The 13,216-nt window shown below is 42.2% G+C and overlaps 1 protein-coding gene across 2 annotated transcripts in view; it reads left to right on the plus strand.

Annotated features, from left to right (window-relative positions):
* The window catches only part of FKBP15 (FKBP prolyl isomerase family member 15), a 55,165-nt gene that overhangs the window by 36,706 nt on the left and 5,243 nt on the right, over nt 1-13,216 (plus strand). For both annotated transcript variants that reach the window (XM_040963823.1, XM_040963824.1), the window contains exons 17-25: nt 54-161; nt 537-631; nt 1,436-1,538; nt 4,469-4,640; nt 6,694-6,830; nt 8,620-8,775; nt 10,886-11,038; nt 12,017-12,139; nt 13,093-13,200. In XM_040963823.1, the coding sequence (XP_040819757.1) occupies nt 54-161; nt 537-631; nt 1,436-1,538; nt 4,469-4,640; nt 6,694-6,830; nt 8,620-8,775; nt 10,886-11,038; nt 12,017-12,139; nt 13,093-13,200 (1,155 nt within the window). The remainder of the gene's footprint in view (nt 1-53; nt 162-536; nt 632-1,435; nt 1,539-4,468; nt 4,641-6,693; nt 6,831-8,619; nt 8,776-10,885; nt 11,039-12,016; nt 12,140-13,092; nt 13,201-13,216) is intronic.

The following is a 13,216-nucleotide window of genomic DNA, read 5'->3' on the forward strand; positions in this document are numbered from 1 at the left end:
CATTTCTTCATATTAAACTTCCTCACAAGATCTGTCTGGCATCCCTTTTGTAGGTTGAGGAACTAGAGAAACATGGTCCTGCCAATTCAATGCTTCTTCCGAGCATGTCAGTTACAATGGAAACAAGCATGATCATGAGCAACATTCAGCGGATCATTCAGGTGAGGGGAATCAGAAGAGAGCTCTCAGTTTGGACATTGCCCTTACTTTCCCCTTTAAAACTTCTACGCCCGAAGTAAAGAGCTTGTGGTAAATGCTACACAGGAAAATCCACTGTGGCTTAATTTGGTCTGAAGTGAGAAATGAGAAGGAAACATTGCATTTTGATTATATTTCAAAATTACAGTAAGTCCATTAGATCTAGTGATTTCAATCCATTGGGAATAATTTGATATAATTTTAACTATTATGTCAATGTGAACATAAGTTAGAGTTTTTCATCTAAAAATAGTGTTGACTATGTCAAATTGACTCCCTTTTCTTTGGCATTTTTTTCTCAAGGCAATTAAATTGCACATTGTGTATTTTGAATTTAGGAAAATGAAAGACTGAAGCAAGAGATCCTTGAAAAGAGCAGTCGAATAGAAGAACAAAATGACAAGATTAGTGAACTGATTGAACGAAATCAGAGGTAATAACAGGTATGGGGCCTGACCAGGATGGACAGAAGGACCACATGTGTAGAGGCCCAACTTAAATGCACGTGTTTGTTTAGGGTAGCTGCTGTTTGTCTCAGGCCTGTCTTGTGAATTACTGCCAGATTTCTGAGAGGCACTTTTGGAGAAAGAGCTCAGGGGGTTGCAATATAAGCCTGTTGAGTATTTGACTCCTGGCTCTCCCCTGATGGATTGCATGACTTTATTTCCACTATCTCTAATTTCTTCATCTGTAAAAATGATGTTAGTGCTTGAAAATGTCTGCTGTCAATATTTCTGTCTTCAGTATGGGCTCACTCTATTTTATCAGCTTGAACTCAGCCAGAATCTCACTGACTACCATATAAAACCCGCATTTAATAAAGGTTCTTTTGAAGCCTTAAGGGGTTGGGAGAACATGCCACGGAACGTGAAGAAAGGCTCATTCTCTTGCATTTCTCTTCTCCAGGATCTCTTGTCTCCCATACGGCAGGATTGGGGGAGTGACATTTTTCTCTCTCCCTTCCTTCTAGCAGCGTTCTTACTCCTGGCTCTCTCCTCTTTTATGACTTGTTAATCACACACTCCTTGCATTGCTCTCATTTTTATTATACAGAGCAACTCACCCGGGTTCCTGCCTCCAACCTTCATTGCTATAGATCGAAGGAAAATAAAATGCTTTCAGATCATTTTTGATGAAACGATAGAGCAGTATTGTGAAGGCTGAACAGATACTGGCTTGTGCTTGGCAAATATTCTTTGCTTATCAAATGTTTTCTTTTTCTATATTTCTTTCAAAGGTATGTTGAGCAGAGTAACCTGATGTTGGAGAAGAGGAACAACTCACTTCAAACAGCCACAGAAAATACACAGGCAAGAGTATTGCATGCTGAACAGGAGAAGGTAAAATAACAGGGGAGAGAAAAGCCCAGATCAGGATGTGCAGTGCTAAGGTGTGGCCCCACATACATACATACCAGATGAGCTTTCAGCAGAATTTTTGCTGTCAGTGGACAGATAACTAGAAATCATTCAACGGATTTTTATATATTCATTGTCCACATATTGCTCTTATAATATGCTTTGTAATAAGTTGACTCAAAAATGATCAGTATACCTCGCAACTTCTGGAGTTTACTTACTTTCTCATGTTCTAGTAACAGTGAAGCTTCCTCATGTATGCCTCATGTATGCCTTATGCCTTATTCCTCATGTATTCCTTATGTATTCCTTATGTATGCCTTCATATTCTCCTGGCCATCGTGTCCAGGCAAATTCTGTCTGACTGATGACACAGACAGGGCCTTGCCTAAACAGCATTGTCCATTACTAACACTTTTTTTTCTTTTGTTTTTAGTATTTTTTTTTTTAAATTGGAAAGTTGAATATACAGAGATGAGGAGAGACAGAAAGATCTTCTGTCCAATGATTCATTCCCCAAGTGGCCGCAATGGCCGGAGTTGTGCTGATCCTAAACCAGGAGCTTGGAGCCTCCTCTTGGTGTCTCATGTGGTTGCAGGGTCCCAAGGCTTTGGGCCATCCTTGACTGCTTTCCCAGCCCACAGGCAGGGACCTGGATGGGAGTGGGGCCACCAGGTTTAAAACCAGCGCCCATATGGAATCCTAAAGCATTCAAGGCGAGGACTTCACCCACGAGGCTACCGCAGCAGGGCCCACTAACCCTATTTCTTTTTATTTTTTTTTTTTTACTAACCCTATTTCTTTCCAATTGCTATATTATACCAGTTTGTTGGTTGTGCTCATTGTAATGCCTGGTTCAAGATCAGCAACCTGTGACATTGATATAAGCCAGTATTGAAGTTACTTACCAATATACTTTTTACAGTTTCTCCTTCTTCTGCCTTTATTTTATGTCTCCTTTTTATTTTTTCCTACCTCTCATGTTGTTCTTTCCCCCCCCCTTTTTTCCTTAGACATATTCATTATCCTCACTGATACTTTTCAGAGAGAAAATGATAACTATAACCACTTTGGTTGTCCCCAAACCCTGGCTGGCTACTTCAGAATCATTTGGGGACTTTATTAAGCTTTACCTGCACAGATTCTAATTTAGTATGTCTAGCTGAGGTTTGGGGTCTGAACCTGATTCCAAGATAGAGCCATGTATAGGAATCACCATTGCTGTTGGTGATTTTACTGTCTCTCTCTGGAGGTTGCAGCTGGACGCCTTTGTTTTCAGTGAAGTTCAGCATTTGACTTGAAAAATGACCATCACTCTTATGTAATCTAATGATACTTTTGTTTACTAAAACAAGTCACAAGTCAGTGTGGCCTATAGGTTGTAGTTAGCTGACCCCTGAATTAATTAGCTCATTTTTCTATCAGATATTTGCATGTTGACAAACTCCAAAGATATCTGGTGTAGTGCTTTGAACCTGGTGGGTGCTCCAGTTATACTAGCAAAGGAAGCAGCAGAAGTGCCAATAACAGCCATAATCATAACCTATGTCAAGTACTCGCTGGGCTTGAGAGATTGTGCTTCAGACACACGAGTCTGTGGGAATCTCCGTAGCTGGTGCTGGTATTCTTGAAGGCTTGAACACTTAGTACCATGTACTTGGCTTGGTCACCTTTTAAGCCTCAACTCTTATCTGTCTGTTACTTAGTGAAAAACCTTTTCCTCATGGTAGTCCATTTAAAGAAAGACAAGCAAGGTCCTTCTAAGTGTGGAGGCAGGTCTATCTTCAGACACAGCTCAGAAAGGTACTGTTAAGAATTCAATCAGGGAGAAAAGGGAAGTGAAGGATTCAGGGAGGTAAGAAACCCTATAGCTATAAAACTGTATCGTGGTAAATAATAAATGTACTTGAATTAAAAAACAAACAGACAAACAAAATTCAGTGAGGGGCTGGTGTTGTGGCATAGCACCTTAAGCTTCCACCTTGGTGCTGGCAACCCTTATGGTGCCATTTCGAGTCCCAGCTTCTCCACTTCCAATCTAGCTTCCTGGATGCTTATGGCCTGGAAAGGCAGCAGAAGATGACTCAAGTTCTTGAGGCCCTGCACCCAGGTGGGAGACCTGAAAGAGGTTCCTGGCTCCTGGCTCCTGGCTCCTGCCTTTGGATTGGCTCAGCTCAGGCCAATACAAACATTTGGGGAGTGAAATCAGTGGATAGAAGAGCTCTCTGTGTCTCTCCTTCTCTCTGTATCTTTGCCTTTCAAATAAAACGAAATTATTTTTCCCGATGATAGGATTAAGAGAGACATGCAGAATGATGGAATAATTGTTGAAGAAATAGTAGAGGTTACTTAGTTTAATCTTGTTTTACAAAGGGACAAATTGAATTCAGCCCAGAGGGTGAAAGGTGACCTGGGATATCACTTCCGGGTAGCTGGATTCTTTTTCCCATGTCAAATGCAATCTGTGTTCAGTGTTGTTGTGTTGTTTTCCTGCTCCTAACTGCCCTTTTCACTTGCTTTTTTTTTTTTTTTTTAACTTCTAGTTCATCTTGTCATTTTGTTTCCCCAGCATTCCTTGTCAACAGTAAAACTTCATCTATCTGGAAATCAGGGAGCCATTGCACCCACTCTAGGTGTTTGGTGTGTTTTTTTTCCCCACTCAATATTGTGTACCATGACTTAAACCACTATGGTAATATATAAACACACAAATGTGTATACATGCACATATTTTTTTCTCTTTTTATAGACTTTTTAAGGATCGACCTTAATGTCGGTTCATTCTAGAAAATTTGGAAAGCCTTAGCCTCCTTCCTGTTTATTTAGTTACACCAGTGTAGGGCTATGTGAGGTTGAGTCATTACTTACAAAGCACCCATGTTTAAAGTGACATTGTCTTTGTTACAACACAGGCCAAGGTGACAGAGGAGTTGGCAGCAGCGACCGCACAGATCTCTCAGCTGCAGCTGAAAATGACTGCTCACCAAAAGAAGGAAATGGAACTGCAGATGCAGCTGACAGAAAGCTTGAAGGATGCAGATGTTCTCAGGTGCCAGCTTGCCAAAGCACAGGCAGAGCTCTCAGGTGTGCCCTCACTGGGGGATGCTGGTGGTTTTAACATTGAAACTAAGGAGTTCATGGATTTTCCTCCTCTCCATCCTTGTGCAGCACCGTTTATGAAGTTTGGGAAGTGGGGAGCCAAAGATTAAGACAGATCAACAGGATTGTTTTAACCTAAAGGAAAACGAAAAAACTGTTTGGGATTGAGTTGACACAGTCTCCCTTTGAGCTAATACCACCTGCAATTTCTTTGGTATCTGTGGTTGGCTTCATATGCCTGGAAGAGTTGACGTGTTGAGTCACAGTTTCCATTGTGCATTTCTACTTCTTAGAGGATGCTGACAGATCCTCAGCCTGGTCACTCCAACTTGGCATATCTTCCATTCCGTTGTCCAGATCATCCTGGCTCGGATTGTGGATCTCTTTGGATCTTGGGCCTTGAGATGTGGGGGCACTATTACATTAAAAAGACACAGGGAACCAAGGGGATAAGGATTTCCAAAGCAAAAAGTATTTTGTGAGCTTACCTTCTGTCCGTTCTATGCAGCTCTCTAAACAACCTTCAAGAACAGACAATCCAGGAGCATTTTGGCTACAAGGTCACTTGGTCTTCAGTTAGACGTAATTTGCACAGTGCAGTAGTTATGACCATGCAAGGGGGTATTCCAAATGCGTGTCTTAGTTCTCATGAACTTGCATTCTTTTTCTAAGCTACAGTTGTTTTCCAAGGATAAAAACAAGCCCATGTGGGAATGGGCCATGAAGTGCTGGAGCAGAGCCTGTTCACTAGGCAACACTCCAAGGGGGCCCACCTGCAGGCACTTGTCTCCAGGCCTTCCCAAAGACTGAAGGCACTCCCAAGGGTCATGGCAGTGGAGGGGGGCGTGCTAATCAGGGCTCAGCACACACTCCTCTGGCCCCTCAGGGTTATATCTGACCATGTCTACAAGCTTGCTGACTTCGCTTACTTTTTATCCAAGTATATTCTTGTATTCTGTGGGCCTGTGGGCTTGCTGTGTTGCTATCACCAATATTTGCTTCCACTCCTCCCCAGAATATGCCTCTTAAGCTTTCTCAGTTTTTTCCTAGAATATTCTTTGAGACCCCTTTATTTCTGTTTTCCCCTTTTGAATACAAGCCCCTGGAAGGAATGGGTGGTGTTTTGCTTGTGTTTATGAAGTTCTTTCCTCCAGGTTAGTATTAGTTCAGTAACTAGCACAAAGGTAGTACTTAACATGGTGCTTGGGTGGAAGAGTTTTGAAGACCAGTATCTTGATTTGTCTTCCTCAGTGTATAGAAATAGATGTGGAAGGCATGATGGGACCACTGGGTGAGAGGAAACTAGTGCCCTAAGAGCTGGATAGAAGCACAGTTCACTTGCCTAAGAGGGAGCTACAAACACTGTCAGTTAAGATGCGTCTCTTGCCCTTCAGCGCATCATATGAGGCAAGCAGGTGCTGGACGGTCTTAAATTTCAGTGCTGTGTAATTTTCTTGTTTCTTCTTTGTAATGTGTTATAATGATTACCTCAAGTTTTTCAACCAAGTGCTGGTGTGCTAAATTTTAAAAATATATATCAAATAGCTTCATATTAGAAGGCATGTTTTGAAAGTAAGCTCTTTGTAGAAGGGCCTAGCTATAAAGAAAGTTGAGAGCATTTTACCTGGGTAGTGAGAAAGGGCCCAGATTATTAAACAAACATCTGGCTGGTGGCATAAGATGTGACCAACATGGAATTGTGGGAGTGCTTGGTTCCAAAGGTGATCTTTGACCGCTTGGACTATTTCATCTTGTTTTGACCTGTCTAGAAGGGCCACATATGTTGCTCTCAGCCTTTTGGCTAAGATGAAGTGTAGAAGGGCCACATACATATAGAGATGGCCAGTCCATAGAGAACAAATGTGGTCTAGAAAACCTTACTGTTGGCCTGCGAAATGATGCTGGGAGAAGCGAGCGGAGGGTGTTTGTGTGGTGATTGTGAGGGATGGAGATGTGCACCTCTCACAGAGCTGCCGGGCTGCCATGGTACCCCCTGCAGCTCTGGTTCCACAGCCCCAGCTCTGCTCTGACATTCCAGAGCTCCAGGACACTTCTGAACAAGCCCAGACCAAATTCAAAAGTGAAAAGCAGAGCCGGAAGCAACTGGAGCTCAAGGTGACATCCTTGGAGGAGGAGCTGGCTGACCTTCGAGCTGAGAAGGAGTCTCTGGAAAAGGTAAATTGCACAGAGTTTCTGTGTTGGCCCTATATATCCAGAGATAGCTGTGAAATAGATGGCATTTGTTTTTCTTTTAAAAATTGTAGTAGTATGTGTTCATTGTACAACATTGTAATACAAGTAATACAGAAAAATGTAAGGTATCTTACCCTTTTACTCTCTAATCTGAGGTGTCGATTATAAACAATATGTGATCCTTTCAGATTGTTTTCTATGTATATGAAATCTCTCTCTGTCTCTCTGAAAAGATTTATTTATTTGAAAGGCAGAGTTACAGAGAAAATGAGAGATCTCCATTCTCTGGTTAACTCCCCAAATGGCTACAACAGCCATGGGTAAGCCAGGCCAAAGCCAGGAACCCAGAATTCCATCAGTGTCCCAGATGGGTGCAGAGGCCTGAGCACTTCAGCCATCTTCTGCTGTTTTTCCAGGCACTTTATCAGAGAGCTGAATCACAAAGTGGAGCAATAAGGAGTTGAACTAGCATTCATATGGGGTCCTGATGTCACAGGTGGCTGCTTAACCCACTGCGCCACAACTCCAGCCCACTTTTCTCATCCTATTTAAACCATTTCATAGCGGTCTGCTTTGAGGTTGTGCCATAATTTAATTATTTACCAGTTTTAGATTTATGTTTCTCATTTTTCATTATTTCAAGTATTACTGCTGTGAATTTCTTCATACTATGTAACTATTTTTGCTAACATACGTTAGGATAAATTGCTTGAAATTATGGGATGTAAAAGAATCCTATAGATTCACATTTTAAAATAAATATTACAGTTTATTCTCCAAGAAGAGTGTGCTAATTTATACTTTTAGTACTGTATCTCTCTCTGCAGTTTTCTAAACTCTACATGTTACATTTTCTAATCTTCATTAGTCTGACAAGTAGACAATATATTGCCTTGTTTTAAGATTTTTTTATTAGTAATAATACTTTTCTATACTTAATATCTTGTTCTTATTCTGTGACTTTTCTCTTTAAAGTCCTTTGCTCTCTTTCTCATTGTTATATTGTATATTTTATTTGTAAATTGTGTTCAGGATATGAATACTTTGTCATACATGTTGGAAATGTTTTCTCTAGTTGGTTATAATTTTACTTTATCAGAAATTTAATATGAAGGTAATACTAGCCCAGTTGAACTGAGTGGGAACATTTATATATTTTTCTGTGTCATAGTGATTTAAATATGAAAAAAGACAAACTGTTCCTGAGGTTTTAAGTAAAACTTTACTTGTAAAGCTGTTTCGATCCAGTCCCTTTTTAGAATGTTAATCTTAGTCTGTGTTTACATTTTCATCTGTAGTTTCTTCAGTTCATTTTAAGCAGTTTCTTCTGATTTGGGGGGTCATTTGCAGCTTTTCATTGTAATAGACACTACGTCAGTAACTCATTGTAATATGTTCTTTATGAATATCACTTACTACTTCCTTAAGATAATTGATCATTTATGGATTTTCTGGGTGTGCTGATTTTTAAAGGCTTTGCGTAGACTCGTCCCGAGATAGCATATGCATTTGTTTCCTACCAGGAAAATGTTGGGGTGCCTGTGCTCCGTACCCCACTAAGGTTAGGATGTTCCCGTCTGTCACTGGACTAGAGACAAAGCTCTTCATGTTTTCATTCTCCTTATCACACTTTCTCTCACCCATTAGCCAAAGATGTTAAATATGTAGGGATAACTTCAGCTAAAAAGTGAACTATTTCCAGAAATGGATGAAGGACCCCGTAAGGTCTTATTAACCGTCACCACCATCTCCATTGTCTTTTGTTCCTAAGAACCTCTCAGAAAGGAAAAAGAAGTCAGCTCAAGAGCGTTGTCAGGCTGAGGAGGAGATAGATGAAATGCGCAGGTCATACCAGGAGGAGTTGGACAAGCTTCGACAGCTCTTGAAAAAGGCTCGCATCTCCACAGACCAGGCTGCTGCAGAGCAGGTGATGGGCGGCTCAGGCACTGGGGAATGATGGGAAGGGTGGAGGACTCGGAGGGAAGAGCTGGTTTCTCCCATTAGGTATATGTGCTGCCCAAATGAGCACGGTTTCTCCTGATAGGATAACATTTCTCATAGCTGGCATTCTAGCCTTGGAGAAAGGTGGGGATGGGGATACACTTAGATGCAGGAGGACCAGGAACTAAATGGGGATGCTTCTTTCCTTTGGGAAACATGATAATATCATAATAAATAAAACATAGAAAAAAATCTCTTTACAAAAAATTCCAAACATGGTAAGGCCAGATGCCATTCTTCAGGTGCCAGATGCTGTTCTTCAGATGCAGACTTTGAAAGAAAGGAGTTACTTACGGTGATCAGGAGTGGCAGCCAGTGATAGTGGCAGGGCACAGTGGGATTTTTTTTGGGGGGGTTAAGATATTCTATTTAATTTTTTGTTGTTATTATTATTTTTTTAAATTATTATCATTTTATGATACAGTTCCATAGACTCCTGGGATTTCCCTTATCCCAGCCCCAATTCCCTCCCCCCCCACCTAGTTCCTCTGTATCATTACTAAAGTATAGTTCTTCATACACAGTCATATGTCCATCATTGCGGGCATGGTCAGTGGCAGAGAGTTCAGCATCCTATTGTGAAGATATAGTAAACAGTTTCATTGTAAGTCCATCTGTGTCTGGAAGTAGAAATGCATACTGCATTGTATCCTCATCTGGATATGTTAGTCTCCATTTCACAGCTGCTGTACATCCCCTCAAATGAAAAATCATAATACAAAATCAACAATAGAAAGAAGAGTAAAAATTTACATTGCCATAGTGGGATCTTTAGTCCATTTGACAAGAAACCATTCTAAGTTTACAATTCATAAGTGTATGTATGTTTAATTAGAGTGCCTCATTCCTTTATTTGATTATCTCTGGGAATTTTGTTTAAAAAAAAAAAAAGAAATTCTGAGCCTATAAAGTGGATGGTCCAGACTCTGAAAAGTGCTGATCTCATCATGGCCTTTCATGGATCTGAAGCTCTGGAGTCATACGTTTGATTGGAATGCCTTTTGGAGTCCTGACAACCAGTGTACCTTCCTGCCTACATATTAATTTTTTTTTAAGATTTATTGTATTTTTATTTGAAAGTCAGATATACAGAGAGGAGGAGAGACAAGACAGAAAGAAAGATTTTCTGTCCGTTGATTCATTTTCCAAGTGGCTGCAATGGCTGGAGCTGCACCGATCCAAAGCCAGGAGCCCAGAGACTCTTCCGGGTCTCCCACGTGGGTGCAGGGTTCCAAGGCTTTGGGCTGTCCTTGACTGCCTTCCCAGGCCACAAGCTGGGAGTTGGATGGGAAGCAGGGCTGCCGGGATACAAACCGGCATCTATATGGGATCCTGGCGCATGTAAGGCAAGGACTTTAGCTGTTAGGCTACCGCACCAAGCTCTACAGTTTTTTAAAAAAGACTTATGCATGTATGTATGTATTTGAAAGAGTTAGGAGGAGAGACAGAGATAGAGATCTTTCATCTGCTGATTTACTCTTCTAGATGGCCTCAATGGCCAGGGCCAGGCCAGACTGAAGCCAGGAGCCATATATGTCTGACACTTAGGTGGCAGGGACCCAAACACTTAGGCCATCCTCTGTGATCTTTCCAAGGCCACCAGCAGGAAGCTGGATTGGAAGTAGAACAGCCAGGATACAAACCGGTACCCATACAGGATGCCAGTGTTGTACATGGCAGTCTTACCTGCTATGCCACGATGCCAGCCCCACTACTAACATTTTAAAAGTACAGTTGTTTTAGATATTAAGCCTAGCAGTCAAGATGACCACATCCAATAGTGGAATGCATTCCCACCTCCCTGCTTTGGCTTAAACTAGACCTCATTGTTGTGGGCATTTGAAAAATGAACCAGCAAATGGGGGCACTCTCTGCCTGCAGTTGAAGAAATAATTTTTTAAGAAGCACACTTCCTTGGAAAGTAATGAAGATCTTTCAAATAGTATTTCTCAGGTCCTTTCAGGTGGGTAACTTATTATTGTGCCTTGGGAAGGACAGGTCTCTCTTCATAGCATAACATTGTTTCCTCTTGACAGCTGTCTGTAGTGCAGGCCGAGCTCCAGACCCAATGGGAAGCAAAATGTGAGCATCTGTTGGCCTCAGCCAAGGATGAGCACCTGCAGCAGTACCAGGAGGTGTGTGCACAGAGAGATGCCAACCAACAGAAACTGACACAGCTTCAGGAAAAGGTAGAGCTTTGTCCTGGGCCATGCATCTTAAACAGTCCAGTTAACTTGAGGCAATGAGCCTTTTGAGTCCAGAGGATATAAATGTCTAGAAAACAAAACCACACTTGTTTAACCATCTATTTTGTTAGTTATCCTTCACATGCTTATTTGAAATGGCTGATCATTGACCTGGAGAAAGAAGAAAGAGCACCAGTGTTCTGGAACGTGTTTCTCATTATTATTTGATTCTTCCTTTATATAAAAAAAAATAATGTGTCAGGTGCCAGTTGTGTCTCAGCAACTCTGTTCTGGAAAGGGCATACAAAACACTCTGCCCTCAAGAATCTCAGTCAAGAAGAGAAACAAAGGCATTCATTAAGTGCTGTGAGTCCCAGAAGAGGAAGTTCTTAGGGGAGTCAGGAAGGCTTTCCAAAGGTGGTGACATTTGAGCAGAAGCAGGAAGGACCAGAAGGGTTGATAAGGTAGAGAAGGAGGTGGCATGTCCTGGGCCAAGGCATTGAGGTGGAATGGAGACTAGGGTATGCTGGGATCATCAGACGAGAAAAGGAGAGAGATGGGACATGGCTTAGGGTCATGGTGGGAATGTCCTGTAACTGGAGGCATTTTATCTCAAAGTGTCCAGCTGAAAACCACTGACCCAGAGATCTGGGAAGCAGGCTTGTGGATGAATAATTTGTTGCTATGCTGAATGTTTACATCTTTGTGATGAGGACTATTTCCACCATCACCACTCTCACATTTATTTCCTTGTTTCTTGATCTGATTAGAAACCAGGCAAGTGACCATGCGGGAAAAGAGAAGTGAAGTTGTGAGTTGAGGTAGTGTGATGAGGAAGTAGAATACTGGATGGCAGCTGATATCCCCACAAAGCCATGTGAGGATCAGGCTGGAGAGTTAGGACAAATCCCCTCTCCCTGGGTTTCCTGACCTGTGACATGTAATACAGGTTCCCCAGGCCCACAGTCTGTTCTTTTGCAGTGTCTGGCCCTCCAGGCCCAAGTTGCAGCCCTCACCCAACAAAAGGAGCAGCACATCGAGGAACTGCAGAAGAACAAGTCCCAGCTCTCTGGGGATAAAGCTGCTGCTAACCCCTCAGAAAAGGTGAGCTGGCATTTCAAAGCAGCAACAAGCCATATCCGTTCAAGAGATGAACTGTACCAGTCACACATTCACAGTGAGGCCAATTCGTTGTGTATGTAGTAGCTATTTTCCTAATGTTAGTGATACACCACTTTTCTGACTTCAAGTTAACCTTTTGGAACTTGACACCCAAATGGCAGACCCAAAAGGTCCCTGTCTGAGACTTTGACATGTTTGGAAAGTGCCTGTAAATCACAGGAGAGAAATAGGTGGAGAGGCTGTACTAACCACTAATCTTCTCAGTCCATGAAGCTCTTAGTGGGACTCCAGGGGCAGCGAGGTGGGGGGTACAGGGAGAGGCACCAATAAATAGTCTTATTTATTTATTTATTTGCTTATTTATTTAAAAGGCATAGTTCTAGAGGGAAAGAAGGAGAGACAAAAAGATTTCCCATCTATTAGTTTATTCCTCAAATGTCTGCAACAGTCAGGGCTGGGCCAGGCCAAAGCTAGGAGCCGAGAGTTTTTTCCAGTCTCCCATGTGGGTGCAGGGGCCCAAGAAGTTGGGCTATTTTCTGTTGTCTCCTTAGGCACATTAGCAGGGAACTGGATCAGAAGTGGGGAAGCCCAGCCTTGAACCAATGCCCATATGGGATGCTGATGCTACAGCAGTAGCTTAACATGGTGCGCCACAATGCTAGCCCCCCAATAGTCTGCAATCAGTCTTGAGCACATATGCACAGCTTCCCTGCCCCTAACAGCGATCTCTCAGGGCTAGCCCTGCCTCCGAAGCACTGTTCATTATTTAATGTCATCCGCTCCCCAGGACAGCCTTCTGTGTTTCCATTCATGACAGACTGTCCTCCCCCTATCGAGATCCAACACTATTTCATTTTAGTTTTCCAAACCTCTTCAGATTTAAACTCATCTCTGCTGATTTGATTTTTGCAACATATATTTTGATCTTCACACAGGTCAAGAAGATCATGAACCAGGTATTCCAGTCTTTGCGGGGAGAGTTTGAGCTGGAGGAATCTTACGATGGCAGGACCATCTTGGGGACCATCATGAATACGATTAAGGTAGAGCTAGCCGGCT

This window comes from Ochotona curzoniae, unplaced genomic scaffold (genome assembly GCF_017591425.1).
Source record: "Ochotona curzoniae isolate NIBS_2020 unplaced genomic scaffold, NIBS_Ocur_1.0 scaffold_3208, whole genome shotgun sequence".
Classification (NCBI taxonomy): domain Eukaryota; kingdom Metazoa; phylum Chordata; class Mammalia; order Lagomorpha; family Ochotonidae; genus Ochotona; species Ochotona curzoniae.